This window comes from Talpa occidentalis, unplaced genomic scaffold (assembly GCF_014898055.3).
Source record: "Talpa occidentalis isolate TD23 unplaced genomic scaffold, MPIMG_talOcc4v2.1 talOcc4.4, whole genome shotgun sequence".
In the NCBI taxonomy this organism is placed as follows: domain Eukaryota; kingdom Metazoa; phylum Chordata; class Mammalia; order Eulipotyphla; family Talpidae; genus Talpa; species Talpa occidentalis.
Window position 1 is genome coordinate 61,656,247 of NW_023604295.1, and position 23,253 is coordinate 61,679,499.

The following is a 23,253-nucleotide window of genomic DNA, read 5'->3' on the forward strand; positions in this document are numbered from 1 at the left end:
TGTAATAATAAATAAATAAATCTTTAAAATAAATAAATAAATAAATAAATAAATAAATAAATAAATAACAATAAAATGGACCATCCTGGTTGCAATTGTATGGGGAATATAAAAATAAAATTAAAAAAAAAAAGGACCATCCTATCCATTCAATCCTTTGCCATGTTGTATTTTTCTTGCACAATCTATCACTACCTGACATAATGCTTATTACTTGTTTATTGTCTGTTTCCCTCATTGCAAAGTATCCATGGAAGAGGAGGCTCTATTACAAAGTGTTGTTTATTGTTATATCTCCCTCATATAGAACATATTCTTTTGCAGGTATCAGTCACTCAGTAAACTTTATGAAACAGATTAGGCAATGCTTCCAACCTGATGAGCTCCAGGGCTCGGATGGCAGAGCTGCAGATGATCAGCATCAAGACAGATTTCTTCTCACTGTGGTTTTTACAAAGTTTTGCCCACTTAGGGCAGACTGGGAAAAAAAAAAAGAAGACTATAAGAAAATTATTACTCTTGGGCCTCCCGTGGTGGCGCAGCGGTTGAGCGCTGGGCTGCGAAACTGCCCACAGCCTCTGCAGTGCTGGTTCGATCCCCGGCCTCTGGTGAGGGTCCCACATGGCGCGCAGACCTCTCCTGTCTCACCCGTTGCTCCCCTCAGCAGTGTATTTCATCAGTCTGCCTGTTCTGTTACCCGCTCTGGCTCTGGTGAATTCTCTCACCCTCCCGTGCTTCTGACTGTACCCAGTGCTTGTATAAATAAATAAACAAAATTTTTTTTTTTTAAAAAAGAAAATTATTACTCTAAATATAGTAAAATAGGATCTCCAGGTTGGGTATTCTCCCATTACTTCTTTGCTAATATTTAAGTAATAAAATATAGATTCTGTTTTCAGGTTATTCTAGATATTAGATTAAAATGAAACATTAACTTATAACACAAAACATAATATGGCAATAGCTAAATGTGGCTAATTTAGAATCAATTAAAAAAAGCTTGGCATAATACATTTCTTCTAATTTATTTTTGACTATATAGGCAAAGAACTTTGATTCAATAATGTTAAATTTTAAGAGAATACTTAGCAGAAGATATAAAGTGGAAATGACATTTAAATAATAGCAAGCATTTGTGGAACACTGACATTGTGCTATATGCATTCTTGGTTAATCCACTAAAATACACTGCTCAGGGGAGCAATGGGAGAGACAGGAGAGGTCTGCTGTACCACATGGGACACCAACCTAGCTGGGGATCAAACTCGTGCTGCAGTGGCTGGTGACAGCTCGATAGTGCTGAGACTTAGACCCTTGCACTACCAGGGAGGCCCACATGCATTCTCTTTTGTAATTCTCATAACCCTGTGAAGGTAATTCTATTATTACCTAAATTTACATTTGCCCATTTGGAAGCACAGAAAGGTTTATGCAATCAAATGCTCTACCACTGTAGAGAAGTTCGTGAATTCATGTTGGGTGTCATTAGAATTGCTTTGAGTTTGAAAAAAAAAAAAAGGTCAAAATCTATATCTAAACTATTTCATTTTTTGCCATAAATAAATGGCTACCTGATATGAATAATCTAGTTATTACTGGCTATCCACAATACATACTGTAAAGATCAAGCTAGATTGGCTAACACTTAACATGTTGACCATGCAATAGTCCTAGTGTGAGTTCTGAACATGTGAACATTGATTCTGAAACTCATAGCTGGAACAGATATCACAGTCCAACTTCCTTATATTTCAGGTAACAAAATCAAGTCCCAAAGGAGTATTCAATGAATTTTCCAGGTCAAATAATAAATTAGTGGGGAACTGGGGCTAGCATACTACTTAGTTTCTGGAATCCTGGACAAAATAAAGTGTTATAAAACAAAATGAGACCAAAACTCGTTTCCAAAGCAAGAGTAAAACAAGAATAAGCTTAAATAAATAGTAACATCAAGCGAAAAATAAACAAACCAACCTGTTTAGAACCCAATAAAAGGTAGAAACTTTTGATTGTAAGTATAATTAAAAGTTTATTATTTTAAATTGACAGACTTTATAATTTCAATGGGATAATATAAGGCGAATAATGTTTAAAAATTATTATTATTATTCCTTTTTTTTCCTTACAGGTTTATTAGGAAAAGTAGAAAGAAAAAGAGAGGCACCTGCAAAGTGACAGATGAGCAGGAGAGCTTACTTACTTTCCTTTAGGTATGAGGAGAGACTGTGAGTCAAATCATTGGCCTTGAGGAAACAGGAGTCTAGAAATATGAGAAACAGGCTTTGTAGGCAAATTTGCAAACACATATAATAAAAATAGATTAAATGTGAATGGTATATTCTTTTTTTAAAAAATATTTATTTATTTATTTGTTTGTTTACTTATACATACATACAAGCACTGGGTACAGTCAGAAGCACGAGAGGGTGAGAGAATTCACCAGAGTCAGAGCAGGGAGCAGAGCAGGCAGAAGGACCGAAGTACACTGCTGAGGGGAGCAGCGGGCGGCAGGAGAGGTCTGTCGCACCATGTGGGCCCCTCCTCTGGTGGCCGGGGAGCGGCCGGGGAGCAGCCGGGGATCGAACCCGTGCTGCAGAGGCTGCGGGCAGCTTCGCAACCCAGCTCTCAACTGCTGCGCCACCGGGGAGGCCCGTGAATGGTATATTCTTGAACAAGGTTATAAGTCAGTGACTTTGGGGGTTGTCTAGTATTAAAATAACAACCCCCGGAGAAAGAAAATATAAGTAGATTAGAAAGACATCCAATTGAATGGGAGAAAATATTCAGACATTACACAATTGACAAGGGGTTAATATCCTAGATATACAAAAACTTTTTCAATTTAACAATAAAACACTCAATAAGTGAGTAGCGGGTTTGAATAGGCAATTCAACAAAGAGGAAATTCAGAAGTCCAACAGACACATGGATAAATGTTCACCATCACTTTTAATGAGGGAGATGCAGGTGGAAGCCAGAATAAGATGTCATCTCAAATACGTGAGAATGGTACATAGTAAAAAGACCCGCAGTAACAATTGCTAAAGAGAATGCAGAGAAAGAGGAACCCTACTAGTTGGTGGGAATGTAACCTCTGCAGACATTTTCAAAAGAAATTTGGATTTACCTTATAAAACCTGAAAATGGAAATACCATTTGACCCAGCAGTCCCATTCTTATGTATCTATCCAAGGAACATGAAACCATGAACTGAAAAAAATTATATGCTTTACAATGTTTATTGCAGCATTATGTACAATAGCTAAGGCATGCAAAAAGTGTTCACTCATAGAAGATTGGATTAAGAAGATGTGTTATATCCAGACAATAGAATAGTATTCAGCCAATGAAAATATGAAATGTTTCAATTTATAGCAAAATGGAAGGAGTTGAAGGAATTGAGTCTCAGAGCAAGTTAGGCTTAATTAGGCAGCTTCAGGGACTCGGGAGAGTTAAAGAGGCTTCCGAGATAAGGACAGTAAATTCTGAGAAGTACTAACCATACTCCAGAGATGAGGTCAGTAAGTACAGGAGGACTAAACAAAGACAGTAAAACTTGAGAGAATAAGACTTTGGACAGGGGAGGTAAACTCTAAAGAATAGCATACCTGGGAGTCCTTACTTTCTTTCTTTAAATAAACTTTTCTTTACTTTCTTAAACAAAGTTTGTTTCTCTCTACTTACTTATCTAAAATGTCTGCAAATTCCTTTTTATAGTTTCCTGGGACAAGAACCTGTGGTGGTGGTTCAAGGGCTAAATTAACAGTGCACACCAGCATCAGAATTATGTGTAGTGAAGCAAGTCACAGTGTCAAAGACAAATATTGGATGTTTATCTAGTAGATGATTTGATAAAGCAAAATGCTTGTAAAAACTAGCAGACACTAAAAAACAAAGTGAGTCTCCTGAGGTTAAGCAGAGGGGAAGGGAGAAAGAGTTACAATTGTATAAGGGATGGCAATGGGAAAAAAGGGTAAAGGATTTAAATATTATTTCACCAATGAAAAAGTAAATTAACAGCAGCAGCAATTATATCTTTAATTGTCCATAATTTCTTAGAGTAGTTAAATAGAAACTTGTATCATTCAATGGACTAAAGAAGTATTTTTATTTTTCAAATCCATGGAGCAGGCAATTTACAAAAGCAAAGCTGTAATAGCTAACAAATCTATGTAGAGATATGTTCAAGCTCCCTAGTCATCTAGAATGATAGAAATGACAGTGTAGGATGATAGAAATTCTTTGTGAACTATAAATGGAGAGGGTACACTAATATAGCTAGTTTGAAAAGTAGTAAAACCAAGATGCAGTAGGTTGAGCATAGAGCTGTGAAGCTGCCCGCAGCCTCTGCAGTGCCAGTTTGATTGCCGGCCGACCAGGGAGAAACCCACATGGTGTGGCAGACCTCTCCTGCCTCGCCCGCTGCTCCCCTCAGCAGTGTCTTTGGTCCGTCTGTCTGTTCTGCTCCCTGCTCTTGTCTCTGGTGAATTCTCTCACCCTCCCGTGCCTCTGACTGTACCCCAATTCTTGTATAAATAAATAAATCTTTAAAAAAAGATGTATACAACTTATAATTCTATTACACTCCTGAATAATGGAAAGAAATTCCCACATGCTGTATAAAGGGATACACATAGTAGCCATTATCTGAGACTGTGGAGATTTGGAAGCAAGCTAGGTGTTCACATTTGAGGAAATGGATGAGGAATATTTGGTGGATGAAATCACTGCAATACTATGCAGCATTTAGAAACAATGAACTAGATGTACATAAAGCCATGCAAACATTCTTGAAAATTAAGTGAGGAAAGAAACAGAGTAAGAGGATCAGCACAACATCGTTTAGATATTTGTACAATGTACATAAACACAACAACATAACATTTTATGTATATATTTAAGAATATATACATACTTTAAAACATATATTAATAGAGTGAATGTAAAGGGAAAGGAAATTGGAATGTAAGCAGAGTAGGAATAGCACACCAAAATATAACACAGTACACAACAACACAATAGACAATGTAACACATTAACTTATTACTAAATTAAATGAAATTTATAGTGTGACCCAGCATATACAGCTCACATTTTGTGAGTAACTAACTTCAAAGATGTTGCTTCCAATTCTATTGCAGAGGCTTTGATGGCCTATAAAACTGTAATTTCCCAAGCCTGGATATGATTAGACTCACTTGGGGAGCTTTCCAAAAGATACAGATTCCTGGGATGGGCCTACTTTTGTGCAGTGAGTCAGAATTCCTTGGGGGTGGACCTGGGAATTTGCTTTTCAAGTTCCTGGGCGATTCAGTTGCAGCCAGCCCACAGGCATTTAACACAGATTTAAACCACACTGCAGCTCTCAGGAGGACAGCTGAATTAGCTCCAAGCAACTCCTGCCTTGAAACCTAATTAAGTGCCCATGTGTATGACATTAACAACGTACAGTGCACAATATTAATTGAAAAGACATGTTCTTGCCCTACAGACACAAACAACCTTAAATCAAAACCAAGTTAGACACTCGGCAAACTAAATAGGAACAATATTTTATTCTTTATACTCACCTACATTTATGCCACTTCCTGAGACTGTCCCAAATACCCCACAGTTTGTCCCTCCTTCACCTGCATGGATTTCCTCTCTGTCCTTGGGCTCCAGTGCAGTGATGGGCTTATTACTTAAACCTTTCTACTGATGCCTTCATTTGCTGTCTTAGAATAACCTGATTTCTTAACTGAAAAGGAAACCCTGTTCTTTTTGGTTATGATAGTATTTTTAACATGTTTTCCTTCCTCCCTAAGCCAAGCCATGACCACACATTCTTGCCTAACTGTATTACTAAATTCTAATATAGCAATAATCTAAACTCATAATGGAACTCAAATGACTCCTTAAAGGGTTCTTTTGGTCTTTGACTCTAGATTGTAGAGAATTAAAGTTTGCAATGATAATTCATGAGATTACAAAGTGTTAGTGGTTCTATTATCTCACGAATCCTTCCTCAGTTGAAGGTAAACTCTAATGAAGAAGTGGACGGGAAAACTGACCACCGAGTCATGGTAAATTAAACTTCAGTTACATCTTGAAAGCTTTTTTTTTTTTTTTAAGATTTATTTTTATTTATTTATGCCTACAAGAACTGGGGTGTAGGCCAGAGGTGCAGTGGGGTGGGTGGGTGAGAGGATTTATCAGAGTGGGGAACAGAACAGGCGGATCTACCTAGCTTGCGTCCCAATCTCCAGTATCCGATAATGCCTACTATGTGTATCCCTTTATACAGCATGCAGGAATTTCTTTCCATTATTCAGAAGTGTAATAGAATTATAAGTTGTATACATCTTTTTTTTTTAAGATTTATTTATTTATACAAAAACTGGGGTACAGTCAGAAGTGCGGGAGAGTGAGAGAATTCACCAGAGACAGAGCAGGGAGCAGAACAGGCAAACGGACCGAAGACACTGTTGAGGGGAGCAGCGGGCGCTGCAAAGGTCTGCTGTGCCCTGCGGGTTGGCTCCATGGCCTGGGATTGAACTCGTGCTGCAGTGGCTTTGTGATAGCTTCATAGTGCTGAAACTTAACCCCTTGCCCAGCAGAGAGGCCTGGAAGTTTTTTTTTTTTTTTAAAAATAAAAAAATTTATTTTTATATTCCCCATACAATTGCAACCCCCCCATTCTGACCCCAATCCCTCCCCTCCCGCCCCCCCCCCCCAAAAAGTGTCTCTGGTTCATAGTTTTTTGTTGATTTTGATTTTCACTTTCTTATAGTTATTCATTTTCCTGGTCCCTTATTTAAGTTTTCTAGATTCCTGCTATGAGTGAGACCATCCGGTATTTTTCTTTTTCTTTCTGGCTTATTTTGCTGAGCATGATCCCTTCCAGCGCCACCCATGTTGCTGCAAATTGCATGTGTTTATCTTTTTCGAATGCTGAGTAATATTCCATGGTATATATGTACCACATCTTCTTGATCCAGTCATCTATTTTTGGGCATTTGGGCTGTTTCCAAAGCTTAGCTATTGTAAATAGTGCTGCTATAAACATAGGGGTGCAGGTGTTCTTTGGAATTAATGTTTCTGTGTCCTTTGGGTAAACACCTAGGAGTGGAATTGCTGGATCATATGGAAGCTCTATGTTTAGTAGGTCCAGAAATCTCCACACAGCTCTCCATAGTGGTTGGACCAGTTTGCACTCCCACCAACAGTGCAGAAGAGTTCCTTTTTCTCCACACCCTCACCAACATTTGTTGTTGCTAGTTTTTTTAATATGTGCCATTCTCACTGGTGTAAGATGGTATATCATGGTAGTTTTGATTTGCATTTCCCTGATGAGAAGTGATGTTGAACATTTTTTCATATGCCTGTTGGCCATTTGCATTTCCTCTTCAGAGAAGTTTCTTTTTAGCTCTTCTGCCCATTTTTGGACTGGATTATTTTCTTTGTTGTTGTTGAGTCTCATCAGCTCTTTGCAGATTTTTGTGATCAGTCCTTTATCATTAGTGTTGGGTGCAAAAATGTTCTCCCAGTTGGTGGGGGTTTCTCTTTGTTTTTGTTATTGTCTCTTTTGCTGTGCAGAAGCTCTTTATTTTTATTTATTTATTTTTAATAATAAATTTAATTTTTGTATTCCCCATACAATTGAAACCCCCCCATTCTGACCCCAATCCCTCCTCTCCCGTCCCCCGCCCCCCAAAAAGTGCCTCTGGTTAATAGTTTTTTGTTGATTTTGATTTTCACTTTCTTATAGTTATTCATTTTCCTGGTCGCTTATTTAAGTTTTCTAGATTCCTGCTATGAGTGAGACCATCCGGTATTTTTCTTTTTCTTTTTGGCTTATTTCGCTGAGCATGATCCCTTCCAGCGCCATCCATGTTGCTGCAAATTGCATGTGTTTATCTTTTTTGAATGCTGAGTAATATTCCATGGTATATATGTACCACATCTTCTTGATCCAGTCATCTATTTTTGGGCATTTGGGTTGTTTCCAAAGCTTAGCTATTGTAAACAGTGCTGCTATAAACATAGGGGTGCAGGTGTTATTTGGAATTGATGTTTCTGTGTCCTTTGGGTAAACACCTAGGAGTGGAATTGCTAGATCATATGGAAGCTCTATGTTTAGTAGGTCCAGAAATCTCCACACAGCTCTCCATAGTGGTTGGATCAGTTTGCACTCCCACCAACAGTGCAGGAGAGTTCCTTTTTCTCCACACCCTCGCCAACATTTGTTGTTGCTAGTTTTTTTAATATGTGCCATTCTCACTGGTGTAAGATGGTATCTCATGGTAGTTTTGATTTGCATTTCCCTGATGAGAAGTGATGTTGAACATTTTTTCATATGCCTGTTGGCCATTTGCATTTCCTCTTCAGAGAAGTTTCTTTTTAGCTCTTCTGCCCATTTTTGGACTGGATTATTTTCTTTGTTGTTGTTGAGTCTCATCAGCTCTTTGCAGATTTTTGTCATCAGTCCTTTATCATTAGTGTTGGGTGCAAAAATGTTCTCCCAGTTGGTGGGGGTTTCTCTTTGTTTTTGTTATTGTCTCTTTTGCTGTGCAGAAGCTCTTTAATTTGATGTAGTCCCAGCTGTTTATCTTTGCCTTCACTATCACTGCTTTGGGTGATGTGTCTGTAAAGATGTCTTTGATGTGCAAATCACGTATTGTTTCGCCTATATTTCCTTCTATATACTTTATGGTTTCAGGTCTTATGTCTAGTTCCTTAATCCATTTTGAGTTGATTTTTGTGTATGGTGTGAGGTAGTGGTCAAGCTTCATTCTTTTGCATGTAGCGACCCAGTTTTCCCAGCACCATTTATTGAACAAACTTTCTTTGCTCCAATGCATAGTCTTTGCTCCTTTGTCAAAGATTAGTTGATCATAAATCTGTGGGTTTATTTCTGGATTTTCTATTCGATTCCATTGGTCTGTATGTCTGTTCTTGTTCCAATACCATGAAGTTTTGATGATTATGGCTTTGTAGTATAGTTTGAAGTCTGGGAGTGTGATGCCTCCATTCCCTTCTTTTTTTTTCAGGAGCGCTTTGGCTATTTGGGGTTTTTTGTGATTCCATATGAATTTCATCAATAATTGTTCTATTTCTTTGAAGAATGACATTGAAATTTTGATTGGAATAGCATTGAATCTGTATATTGCTTTTGGTAGGATGGCCATTTTAATAATGTTTATTCTTCCAATCCATGAGCAGGGGATGTCTTTCCATTTCTTTGTATCTTCTTCTATTTCTTTTAACCATGTTTTATAGTTTTCTTTGTATAGGTCCTTTACCTCTTTTGTTAGATTTATTCCCAAGTATATGACTTTTTTTTGTTTTGATAATAAAAGGGATGGTTTTTTTTATTTCTTCTTCTTCAGATTTATTGTTTATGTATAGGAAGGCTACTGACTTTTGCGTGTTGATTTTGTATCCTGCCACTTTACTGAACTGATTGATGAGTTGAATTAGTTTTTCTGTGGAGTTTTTGGGGTTCTCTATGTATATTATCATATCATCTGCAAATAGTGATAGTTTGACTTCTTCTTTTCCTATTTGGATTCCTTGTATGTCTTTCTCTTGTCTTATTGCTCTGGCTAGGACTTCCAGTATTATATTGAAAAGCAGTGGTGAGAGTGGAATCCTTGTCTTGTTCCAGATCTTAATGGAATTGCTTTCAGCTTTTCACCATTGAGAATGATACTGGCTGTTGGCTTGTCATAGATGGCCTTTATGATGTTGAGGTATGTTCCTTGTATCCCAAGAATTTCAAGGGCTTTTATTATGAATGGTGTTGCACTTTGTCGAAAGCTTTCTCAGCATCTATTGATATTATCATATGGTTTTTATATTTCTTTTTGTTGATGTGTTGGATAACGTTGATTGATTTTCGGATGTTAAACCATCCTTGTGTTCCTGGAATGAATCCTACTTGGTCGTGGTGAATTATCTTATGGATACATTGTTGGATTCTGATAGCTAAAATTTTATTGAGGATTTTTGCATCAGTGTTCATTAGGGAGATTAGCCTGTAGTTTTCCCTTTTTGTGTTGTCCTTGTTCGGTTTTGGTATTAGTGTAATGTTGGCTTCATAGAACGTGTTTGGTATTGTCCCTTCCTTCTCAATTTTTTGGAAGAGTTTGTGAAGGATAGGCACTAATTTGTCTCTGAACGTTTGATAGAATTCATCTGTAAATCCATCAGGTCCTGGGCTTTTGTTTTTGGGGAGGTTTTTGATTACCATTTCAATTTCGCTGCTTGTAATTGGTCTGTTTAGGTGTTCTATTTCTTCTTTATCTAGCTTTGGGTGATTGTAGAGTTGTAGGAATTTGTCCATCTCCTCTAGATTGTTGAACTTGTTTCCATAACTGTTCATAGTAGTTACTGATTATTCTTTTGATTTCTGCTGTGTCTGTTGTGATTTCTCCTCTTTCATTTATGATCCTGTTTATTTGTGCTTTCTCTCTTTTTTTCCTGGTGAGCCTGGCTAGGGGTTTGTCTATTTTATTGATTTTTTCGAAGAACCAGCTCTTGGTGTCTTTGATCTTTTGGATTGTCTTTTTTAGTTTCAATTTCATTTATTTCCGCTTTGGTTTTTATTATTTCTTTTCTTCTACTGGCTTTGGGTTTTTTTTGTTGTTCTTTTTCTAGATCTTGGAGCTTCGAGATTAGGTTGTTTCTTTGAGTTCTTTATTGTTTCTTGATGTGAGTTACTATTGCTATATATTTTCCTCTTATTACTGCTTTTGCTGCATCCCATACATTTAGGATATTGGTGTCCTCCTTGTCATTCAGTTCAAAGAATTTTTTAATTTCTTCTTTGATCTCATTAGTCCAGTGGTCTTCCAGTAGTGTGGTTTTTAATCTCCATGAGGTAGGAAAGTTCCTTGCCTTCTTTTTATGGTTTATTTCTAGTTTGATGCCTTCATGGTCAGAAAAGATGGTTGGTATGATTTCAATCTTGGTGTATCTGTTGATGTTTGTCTTGTGCCCCAGTATGTGATCGATCCTGGAGAATGATCCGTGTGTGCTTGAGAAAAATGTGTACTCCGTTTTTTTTGGGTTTAGTGTTCTATAGATGTCTGTTAAGCCCAAATGCTCTAGGTCCTTATTTAGAGCTTTAGTTTCTTTACTGATTTTTTGTCTTGTTGATCTATCCATTGTTGATAGTGGTGTGTTGAAGTCTCCCACTACGTATGTGTTTTCTCTGATGTCTGTTTTCAGAGAGGACAACAGTTGTCTGATATATTTTGGTGCTCCTTCGTTTGGTGAGTATATGTTAATGAGTGTTATTTCTTCTTTAAGTATTGTCCCCTTGATCATAATGTAGTGACCATTGGGGTCTCTTTATTTTTTTGAGCTTGAAATCTGTTTTATCTGATATAAGTATAGCTGTTCCTGCTTTCTTTTTGGTCCATTTGCTTGTAGGATTGTTTTCCATCCTTTAACTTTGAGTCTATTTTTATCTTTTGTAGCTAAATGTGTTTCCTGGTGACAGCAAAAAGGTTGGGATTTGTTTCTTAATCCAGGCTGCAACTCTGTGTCTTTTTATTGAAGAGTTTAGTCCATTTACATTTAGAGTTAATATTGATATGTTAGTATCTGTATTTGCCATTGTGTTTGTCTTTCCTTTGATTTTATTTATTTATTCTTTTAATAACTTTTTTTTTTTTTGGCCTTATTTCATTGTTATTCGTCCCTCTGAGGTTCTGGCTTTAGGATTCCTTGTAGTATTTTTTGGAGTGGGGGTTTAGTCGTAATGAAATTCCAGAGTTACTGTTTGTCTGGGAAGGTCCTTATTCTTTCTTCATAGAGGAAGGAGAGCTTTGCAGGATAGAGTATTCTTGGTTGGCATCTGTTTTCTTGGAGTCTGTTGACTATGTCCCTCCACTCTCTCCTTGCCCGTAGTGTTTCTTCAGAGAAGCCTGATGTCAGCCTGATTGGTTTTCCTTTGAATGTTATCTGTTTCTTCCCTCTTGTCAGCTTCATTATTTTTTCCTTGTCCTGGATTCTTGGGAGCTTTACTATTATGTGTCTTGCTGTATTTTTCCTTTTGTCGTGGATGTTTGGTATTCTTCTTGCTTCTTGTATATCAATTTTCAGCTCCTTCTTCACATTTGGGAAGTTCTCTTTAATTATCTCTTTGAATATTTTCTCTGTTCCTACATCTCTCTCCTCTCCTTCTGGTATTCCTATAACTCTTATATTTCCTTTCCTCATGGATTCAGATAGTTCCCAAAGTCTTTCTTTGTTCTTTTTCCTTCGTACTTCTCTTTCCTTTTCTGTTTTGGTTCTTTTTATTTCTGTGTCTTCAAGAGTACTTATTCGTTCTTCCATTTCATCTATTCTGCTTTCATTGCTTTTCCCAGAGTTCTTTAGTTCCTCCATTAATTCTTTGATCTCCTGCGTTTCTTTTGCTTCCCTCTTTAGGGACTCAATTTCATTCTTCTGACCATTGTTTTCCCTCTTTAGGGACTCAATTTCCTTTTTCTGATCATTGTTTTCCTTTATGAGTTCTGTCATTTTTTTAATCACGGCAATTTTAAATTCTCTTTCTGGAAGGCTCAGAAGTTCTTCCAAGTTACTGTCGTTGCAATCTGGGGGGTGGTTTTCTTTTTGTGGTGTGCTTTTTTCCTGAGGAGTTGTTAGGTTGCGTGTGGTTCTTCTACTCCCTACTGTCTGTTTTCTAATTTGTCGTATGCATTGGGACACTGTGTTGCTGGGACTGGCCGGCATCTTGGGTGAGCTTCTCCGCTCCCCTCTGGCTCCTCCAGGAGCCATCTGTCAGTTTCAAGCAGTCTTTACCGAAGAAAGGTCCCTGTCCTAAAATGCCGATGTGGGGACACACTCCCCTGTGCGCTTGGTCTTCCCCGGCGGTGGGTTCCTGCTCCCCTTCTGGGTTTGGACTGCAGGCCAGAAGGGGCCTGGCATGGGCGAGCTTCCCCGCTCACCTCTGGCTCCTGAGGGAGCCTTCTGCAGGCAGTCTTTACTGAAGAAATGTCCCTGTTCTAAAATGGCCATGCGGGACTCACTCCCTGCGCATCCGGTCTCAGGCACACTCTTCTGCGCGCCCGGTCTGCCCCGGCCGTGGGTGCCCGCTCCCCCTGTGGGCTCAGACTGCTGGTCTGAAGGGGCCTTGGGTGGGCTAACTTCCCAGCTGGCCATGGGCTCCTCCAGGAGCCTTCTGCTGATTTCAAGCAGTCTTTTCTGAAGAAAGGTCCCTGTTCTATGGGGTGTTAGTGACTTTTTTTCTGGTCGCTAGGTGGCGCCAGAGATCTCTCCTATTGTTCTTGGGGAGCTGTTTTTTTCACCCCGTGGGACAGGGAACAGAGTGGGAATGGTAGGGAAAACCTCAACGGCTTTTGGGTGCTGTGTCTGTCTTGTGCCCCACCGATGTGGAGGACCCATGCCCCGAATTTCGTGCCCCGGGTCTCAGTTCCAAAGCCCTCAGGTCCAGGACACAGGCTGTAGCCCAGTTCAGTGGCCGCAGGAATGGCGCCTTTTGCACCCTGCTCCCGTGTCCGGGCGCCTGGTTTCTGATTACTCAGTGAGGGACTTTCACCTCAGTGAGGGCCCCCGCGCATCTCCCCGCAAGCCTTGGTCGCAGGCGTGGGTACCTGGGCAGCCGCGATCCGCATTTGCTTTTCAAGCGCGCCGCTTTTCCGCGCAAGCTTACTGGCTGGTGCAGGGCTGTGTGCAGGTCTCCAGAGTCTCTGTTGTTCTCTAATCGAAGGTTTTTTTTTTTTTTTTAAGTAACACTTGGTTCCTGAGATAGAGTGGCCAAGGTGTGACTCTCCTCCAGAGGAGTTGCCTTGCTTCAGGAAGGTTTTCTAACTGCTGGAGCCATCTGGGCTCAGGAAGTGTCAAACTCCAGATGTCCTTCATGTGCAAATGCACTCCTTCAATTCCCTAAAGGGTATTATTTTTGGAAAAGAAATAGAGGGGGCACTCCTGTCTCCAAAATCAATGTGCATCATTTTTTTTAAAGGACATCACAAAAGAATTGTAAAAAGTTCAGGGAAGGGACTGTCTGTTAGCTTCTCAAGCCTCTAGACAGCATAAATTGTAATGGAAAGAGGAAATCAAGCTATCCATAACATTTTCTAAAAACAGTATTAGAGAGCACTAGTAGCTCTAAATAGCTCAGCTGAGGCAGTGGTACCCAGACATTTTCTGGTTTGATTTTATGACTATTTTTCTTTTATCTCTGCATAAAGGAGTTACAAGATGTATCATAATTTTGAAATTAATTAAAATTATTTGTTTTAAGGATTTTGCAGTATCTTTTAACTTAATTATTAATATTCTAAGCCAGTAGATATCAAACACTGATAGGTTTAAGAATCACCTGGGTTAATGTATCATCCTCGTTAAAAATGAAAAATACTTGTTCTATGATAGTTTTCTTGAAAAACTAAGCCACCCTAAAAATCATGACTAGAAATTCTAGAAATTTCTAGACCATGACTAGAAATTCATGATAAGGATAACAACAAAATGAAGATGCTTCATTACAGTTAAAGTACTTGTCTATAAAGGATGAGCAAGTCAATGTCTTATACCTATACCTTTAAATGTGTGCTTTATCTTTTCTAAAATTTATTTTCTCATATGTACTCCTTGAAAAATCTGCTATCAAAAATACACAGCTAATAACTATCTTTTGAATAAAAAATACAATCACAAAAATTTCAATTAGGTCAAATACATATCATTTATCATCTTAATAAATCTTCTAACAGTTAAAACATTTAGGTTGAAGAAAGGAATACCAGTACATGGAACATACATTTACTACCAGCTAAGAATATATAGTCACTATACATAGGAGAGGAAAGATTAAGCTGTTTTACTCCTCATTGTTAGGAAAACTGACAGCAATTAGTAATGGAATCTGCTCAATAACTAACCTCAGAATACTCAGGGGGAAAAAACAAAAGGAAAAATACAGAAGTCTTTCTGTACCTGGTAGGTTTAGTTCTTCTAATTCAATCACAGAGCGACTGCTGCTGTAATAGTCCTTCATCAGCTTCTGCAGGTCTTCAGGTGTCCCTGGCTGTGGCTCTGATTTTGCAAGAATGTCAGTAATTTTCTTCTAATACAAGAGAAGAAAAAATGAGAAGACACTTTAGAGTGGCATTTGGTTTAGGATAGGGTGATTCTTCTGGTATTGAAGAATCAACCTTCTGGCACTGTATATAGGTTTTGGTGGTAGCAAGTGTGAATGTGACTTTTAATAAATAAACTTGAGAAAACACAACAAATACTCCTTAGGTAATTGCAGGCATGCCTAGTTTGATTGCACTTTACATGCTTTGCAGATAATTGTGTTTCTTATAAGACTCCACAAAAAGATTATGACTCACTTGAAGACTCAGATGATGGTTTAGCGTGCTTTTTTTTAGCAGTAAAGTATTTAAAAAATAAGGTTTGTACCATGTTTTTTAATGCATAATGCTATTTAACACTCAACAGACCATAATTTAGTATAAACATAACTTTTACATGCACTAGGAAACAGAAAAACTGGTGTGACTTGCTTTATGATGACATCACTTTACTGCAAAGGTTTAGATGAAACTGCAGTATCTCCAAGGTATGCCTGTACTGTTTTTAAAAGATGAATGGGTGATTTAAACGTTCCTTATAACTGTTTGCCTATGATTTTACGAGAAGTCCAAAAATTTACTGAAACTTGCAGGAGTCTCCAGAACAGGGTGTTATTTTCCATTAAAACTCAAGAAATTTTGTTGCTATGGAAAACTCTCTCTAAGCTTAGACAATTTGTATTCCTGGGAGTTAGGATAATTTCTTATCTAATCTGGTTTTTAATGTACTGAGTTTCAGTTTGGATTTCTGGAATTAAGGCAAAAGCTATAGGAGTAATCTTAGCACAGGAGCCACTGAGAAGGGGAACTTTTGACCCTTAATTCTCATCTTTGGAAAGACAGTCTTGACATCGCCCTATGGAAGGAAGAACCAGAAAAACCAGAGATAACTCACAATATCTCTACTGATTTGGACTCATGTGTGTAGCATTTACTGAACACCTGCAATATACCATGAGCACATAATCATTCATTTAACCATGATCATAAACTTTCCTTCTCATTTCATTCTGTTTCACTAAAGACCCAGAAAGAGCCATTCCCTACCTGCCCCCCACATCTTAACTTTTCCTCCTTGCACAATATCCTCATTTCTATACCACTGCCAAGAATGGTCAAAGTTCTGTCAAATGAATTAACTTTTAAAATTATGTCATCGGTGGGCACATTTTAGCATGACCTCAGCCAAGGCTAACTATCTAGCTAGACTCTGACCTTCAGTCACAAGAACTTAACACTCCTGAAGGCCATTAGTGTACGAACTATCAAAGAGAAGTTAAAGTCACTTCTTTAAGGACTTGCCAAACCTCAGCCAATTTGGCATCTCCCACCTTCCTATTTGGCCATTTGCAAGCAAAGAAAACACAGGCACACACACTCTCAGTTTTCTAAAAGCTTGCTGTTAAGTAATTGGTTTGAGTCCATCTTCTTTCCTCTAATCCCAATCATATTTCCTCTGCTGACTGTAGCAGTAGACTCGTCTTGGCAGGGAGAGAATTACACTGCTGTTTTCACAACTGTGGTGGAAGGTCAAAGCTAACCACACTTCCTCCAAGGCTGAGCCTTCAGAAAGTCTGCAGAGGAGCAACAGAGTCTTCCTATGCTCATAGACAAGTATCAAAATGTAAGGTGATCTTTTTGTTTAGTTTCAAATTAGAGTCATTCTTATACTACCTTCATCTACTTATTATTTTCTTTTTATTAATACTCTAAGATATGAAGTTTTAAAAATGGATTTGGGGAAGAAAAGAAAGTTGATAAATTTCTTTTCTTGGACAGAATGAGAAGAGTCAGAGGCAGGATAGCTGTGGGCCCTGTCTAGAATTAGAAACTCAAGTCTGGCTTCTCACCAGAGTGAAAATACAGAGTGGGTAAAAAAGAAGTTTGGTGCTCCACACGACTTAAATAGGAGTCAGAAGAATTTATTTTTAGCCCCAACAGAAACACTTATTACTAGTGATCCCAGGGAAGTCACCAAACCTCACCGAATCTTAAAAGTACTGTATCTCTAAATGGGGATTACAATGAGTACCCCTTCAGAGCAGACTACATAAAGTATGAAGCATTATTAATATTATCTTTCTCCGGGCCTCCCTGGTGGCACAAGGGTTAAGACGCAACCTATGAAGCTACCCGAAGCCACTGCAGCACGAGTTCGATTTCCAGCCAGCCAGGGAGCAACCCACATGGCGCAGCAGAACTCTCCTAACTCCCTTCAGCAGTGTACTTCGGTCAGTCTGCCTGTTCTGTTCCCCACTCTGTCTCTGGTGAATCCTCTCATCCCCCACACCTCTGGCCTGTACCTCAGCTCTTGTATGCATAAAAAAATAAATCTTAAAAAAATATTACCTTTCTCCTCTTCCTGGTCTTAGTGGCATCCTCTTGTGTTTCCCTTGGTTGTATCAAGAAACATTCTTTAGGCTATAAAGAGATATAAATGTGAAAATGTTCTCTTTAGCATGACAAGATATTAACTAATGCCAAAGCGTCTTCTGTCATTCACATATTCTTCAGAATTGGTAATCTTCTATAGACAAAGAAAGATTCTGGAAGACCTATGGGAGGAGCTGGGCTGAGAAAATTTGAGAAGGTCAGAAAGTGTAGATGACTTAAGAGTGGAATCTCTAAACAGAAGTCAAAATATGTGGGTGAGTATACATGTGTGTTTGGGGTACGGTATTAAACATTGAAGACAGTGGCCAGGTTTGTAAAACACAGACAGTAATAGATGTGATTAAAATTAAGATGTGGGAAGAAAGTCTTTGACAGGGTGACTGGTGTTTTCCAAGTCACTAGTTTATTATTTTGTATTATATATTCCTTTCTATTTAGCAAAAAGCATAGAAAATCTGAAGTGGTATATATTTACTCATATTTTTATAAAGTCAGCGGCACCAAATTCCTTATCTACAGTGACGACAAAATGTTTTTGATGCCGACCTGACAAAAGTCTTAGCATCCCGAGCTTTTGCCTGTTGCCTTGACCCCCTAGTACCTGAAAAACTTTTGTGCTATTTTTACACTCCGATTTTTTTTTAAATGTACAAAAACAGGAAATTTGGACTAAGACCTTGATTTATAAAATAGAATGCCTCAGATTCCATATTTATTAATCATAAGCAGCAATATAAAATGTTTCCTGTTCTGAATGTTTTATGCAGCATTTTCAAACAAGTTGCCAAGTAAGATATAAAATATAATTAAAAACTTATTTTGAGTTTTTCCTTGATTAAATTTTTATCCAACTAGAGTGTACTCAGTTTAAGCTGGTAAACTACTAACTAAAGCAATCTTGTCTCCATTGGCTGTTTAAAATGATTGCAGATGAAGCTTTCTTTTAAAACTTGCAGACAGCTTGCAGATTAAGAAGTCCTATAGCCTGAAGCCAGAGAGATATAATGCCACATAATTTTTTCAAGATGTCAGCTAGGACCAGCAGTTTTTTAACTGTGTGAGTTAGTAGAGCAATAGATTTAAAACAGTCAGGATTAAAGTAACATGGAAATCTTCAAATTTTAGCTTCTTTTTAGTTAAAAAAAAAAAAACCTGCAAAGATCAATTGCAAAATAGCTAAAGAAAAGCAAGATATTATTATCTCTTTTATTTAGAAAGGTAGGCTGTCTTGTGGCTGCAGATACAAGCCAATTTGATGCTGATGTATGCCAACTGGAAGCTGGGCCAAGGTCACTAATATGTCACAGAAGCTGCCAGATAGTCATAAGAGTTCAGTTTCAGACCAGGCCAACATTCAGCTCATGCTTCTAGGGCAAGGGCTTAGATATGATAAGCAGATTCCTTAAGGCATACTGCAATATCTTGTCACCAATATCCAGATTTTGGGAAGTATAATTAGAAAGCTGTTCTATTTTCTTTTTTAGCAAATGGGAATACTCTCTGAGTATATTCAATGTGCTAGGTTGTATTTATGCTAGGTTTGCAGTCAGTTAACTCAAACCTGACACAAATTAAATTAGGAAATGAGCTCAGTTATAAGGATTAGATTCTCCAATTCTAGAAGAAAATATAAAAAAGAAATTCTGGATTATGCATAGGAAAAAAGAAAGATTTTTGATGTGATTTAATCAAGGATACTATATCAGGTTTATATGTTAGGTTCAAATGTTTAGGCCATTCTAAAAAGAAAAAGCCACAGTGTAGTATTTTGTTTTCTGGGAGCAACCAGAAAAAGCTGGTTGAGGTAGAGTGCTAATGAAGAAGCCAAATTTATGGGGTCAATTTTCATGAGATGTGATGGCTTTATGAAGAAATATCACTCCATACTATTAAAAACCCCAAAATTTAGCCAGCAGCCTTATGAATGCTGATGTTTACCCTCCTTACTAGGTAAGGAGCGATGGAAGATTCAAATCAAGTCCACTATCCATTCCTGGAAACTGATTCCAACATGTATGTATTTGACCATTGATGACAATATCATTTCTTTTTTTTTAAACTTTAAAAAAAATTTGTTTTAAAGGTTTGTTTATTTACACAAGAACTGGGGTATAGGCCAGAGGAGTGGGAGGGTGAGAGGATTCACCAGAGACAGAGTAGAGAGCAGAACAGGCAGAACGATGGAAAACACTGCTGAGGGGAGCAGCAGGCGAGACAGGAGAGGTCTGCCAGCGCCATGTGGGTTTCTCCCTGGCCGGCCGGGAATTGAACCCGTGCTGCAGTGGACAGCTGCAGCGGACAGCTTCATTCACAGAGCTGCGCTCAACCCACTGTGTCACCAGGGAGGCCCATTTCTTCTTATGAAATGTAGCAATTTAAAATGTGGCCTAAATGGGGGAGGGAAGAGCACAAGGGACTGTGGAGATGAATCACAGCTGCTGTGGTGGGGGGAGAACCATGGGGACTACACCTGAGGGGAGAAAACAAATATTGTCCAAAAGTTAGCAATTATGTAAGAAAATAACTAAACTTAATAATAAAAAAATGATTGGGAGAAAAAACATGTAGCCTAAATATGTAGTTTAAATATTTACAAGAATCATGCTTTCAAATATATATATAGGGGTTAAGTCTCAGTACTATCAACTCTACAGCCTGAGTTAGATCCCCAGCCAGAGACCTAACCCTCATATGGCACAGCAAACCTCCCCTATCTTGCCTGCTGCTCCCTCTAGCAATGTATTTCAGTAAATCTGCCTGTTTTGCTCCCCACTCTGTCTCTGGTGAATTCTCTCACACCTGTACCTCTGGCCTGCATCCCAGTTCTTCTATGTGAGAAAAAGAAGTGTCAAAAATTATTTCTTAAATTACCAAAAATGATTCTTCTGGTTAAATATGGCAAATTAACGCCAAAATATCATTGAAAAGGTATAAATCAATAAGGACCAAGAGAATAGAAGAAGAGTGGACAACAGTCAACAGTAATGGAGATTTCAAAAACTTTTTAGAAAATGGAAAGTGATTGAAACGGCTGTAAGTGCTTTAGCAGAGAGAGAGAGAGAGAACTAACACATGGGATTTTAAAGCAATGGACACTAACAGTAAGTGAATCTGACTGAACTCTTGGATTCTGAAAAGGTTCAGTAGCTGGAGGCACAAATATGACAGAAAGGGAAAGGTTTAAAAGAAAAAAAAGATTGGTTGAGTGTTACATTTAGAATGATTAGCCTCCCTTCCACCTCCCAGTAGGCTGTATCTCCTGCCTAAGCAGCCAAGCAACTATCTTATTACTGCTTCCTCTCATCTTGTTCTTCCTGGCAGCAGACTGGATGTTTATTCGCTGGAGAGAACAAGTGTACCAAGATCTGGCACAGTGGTGATAGGGTAGAGACTGAGACTCATCTTCTTTTTTTTTTTTTTTAAAGAACTCTCTTTTTTTTTTTTTAAATTTTTTTTTTAATAGAGGCATGTTTTTTATTTATTTGTTTGTTTGTTTGTTTTGTTTACACATGTACTGGGTACAGTCAGAAGGGAGGGAGGGTGAGAGAATTCACCAGAGCTAGAGCGGGGAGCAGAGCAGGCAGAAGGACCGAAGTACACTGCTGAGGGGAGCAGCGGGCGCCAGGAGAGATCTGCGCGCCATGTGGGACCCTCCACGGGTGGCTGGGGAGCAGCCGGGGATCCAACTGGCGCCGCAGAGGCCGCGGGCAGCTTCGCAACCCAGCGCTCAACCGCTGCGCCAATGGGGAGGCCCGAGACTCACCTTCTTTTCCTGTTCTTGTTTCAAGATGTCTCCAAGCAGACTTATATATCTCAGGTATAATACTGAATTCTTTGGAAAAATGACATGGCCTAAGAGAAATGCTACACAATTGCATTTGGGAATCCCAGAGAAAAAGTCCAGATTGTTATGTTATCATAGTACCATGAAACCCATTAATCAATGCACGAACATAAATTTCCCACCAATATTTTAGTGTATCTCTTTATAATATAGATACATACAATAAACATTCATCATACAGCTAAGTAAAATCTCTAACATAAGAGCAAATAAACAACAAAAAGAAAAAAGAACCTTGAGGAAAGAGAGACAGTACTTCAAATCAATTATAATTCATATTTGCAATTGAAACAAGAACAAAATACTGTAACAAAGAAACCAACAGAAAACATTTACACATTAAAACAAATAAATTTATAATGTAAATGTGGGAGGAAAACTTGAAAAGAGGCAGTATCCCAGATATGTGAAAATGGTAAAATTATAGAATCAGAGATTCAATATTCCAATAAAAAGTATTACAGAAAAAGAGAGAAAGAGGTCATAAAAAATGGGGGAATGGGGTGAAAGGGGAGGTGGGAAAGGACGATCAAAGAAATATCACAAGAAAAATTTTTCATACAATAGTCAGGTTATGGAAGCAATCTATATGCCCAAGGACAGCTGAATGGATTAAGAAAATGTAGTAGATATAAACACATACAATGGAATACTACTCAGCTCTAAAAGAATGAAATCTTGCCATTTGCAACAACATGGATGGAACTCAAAGGGATTATGCTAAAGCAAAATATGTCAGAAGGAAAAAGACAAATACCAGATAGTTTTGCTCATATGTGGAATATAAAGAAACAAAATAGAGTCAGAAAACACCAAGCCAAAACAAACCCTAGAAATCTGATGGTAAAACTAAGGTTACCAGAAGGGGAGGGAGAAGGTGAACAGAAAAGGAATAAAAGAACACAATGGACTATGTTGGAGCTCTGTGGGTGCCTTGGTGGTGGGTGTATTGTAACATACAGATCCTATGTTTCTGAATCATAGACAATGTTGTAAACCAATACTACCATGGCAAAAAAAAAAAAAATAAAAAAAAAAAAAGCTTTCCAGATCTAAAGGAAATTTTCCAAGACATGAAACCCCAAATTGAAAGCCCATGGGTATAGATTACAATGAAAAAGAAAAATATCTATACCCAAGAGCATCACTGTTAAATTTCTGATCATTATGGGAAGACAAAGGTACTAAAAATTTCCAAAAAACAATAATAGACAAAACACAAAAGGTCAGGAAAAAGAATGGTATAGACCTCACAAGAGTAATAACTGATGTTAGAACTCAATGGAACAATGCTTTAAAAATTATGAGAATTTATTTGCAAATTAGACTTTTATACCCAGCCAAACTGTCAATCGAGTTACATGTAACATAAGGACATTTTCACATATTTAAAGTCTCAAAAATGTAATTTCGACCTACAGAGACTGAAGGCTATATACATGAAAATAAAAAAAAAACTAACCCAAGAAAGAAGATATAGGATTCAATAAAGGAGACTAGTCCAGAAGAGTGTTATATGGGCAATAACAAGAAATCTAAACTGCTCAGCAGGTCTAAATAATAACCAGTTCAGGGTGGAATAGGAGTATGGAAGTCTGCAGGAAAGAACAATAACTGATTTATTTGAGCACATGGAAAATATTATTCATGGGCATGTGGAAGAGATGTTGGAATACATGGAAACAATTAACAATAGGAACATAGCAAGCTAGGCAAATGAAGAAATGAGGTAATTATTAATGCCATGAAAATAAAGTTACATAAAAAAAAAACAGGGATGAGTATAGTGTCTCTTTTTCTCAGCATTAAACAGCATTTTCATGGTCATAAATAACAATATAGTGATAATTGCGAAACAAATGTGGTATTGTGTCAGCAGAAGAGATGGCAGTTAGAGAGGGAATGGGGGTATATTGG

The 23,253-nt window shown here is 38.0% G+C and overlaps 1 protein-coding gene across 7 annotated transcripts in view; it reads right to left on the reverse strand.

Annotated features, from left to right (window-relative positions):
• CMSS1 (cms1 ribosomal small subunit homolog) overlaps nt 1-23,253 on the reverse strand; it is a 346,374-nt gene that overhangs the window by 7,457 nt on the left and 315,664 nt on the right. For all 7 annotated transcript variants that reach the window (XM_054700663.1, XM_054700662.1, XM_054700666.1 and 4 more), the window contains 4 exons: nt 17,448-17,519; nt 14,956-15,085; nt 2,201-2,260; nt 376-478 (listed from right to left, as the gene is read on the reverse strand). In XM_054700663.1, the coding sequence (XP_054556638.1) occupies nt 376-478; nt 2,201-2,260; nt 14,956-15,085; nt 17,448-17,519 (365 nt within the window). The remainder of the gene's footprint in view (nt 1-375; nt 479-2,200; nt 2,261-14,955; nt 15,086-17,447; nt 17,520-23,253) is intronic.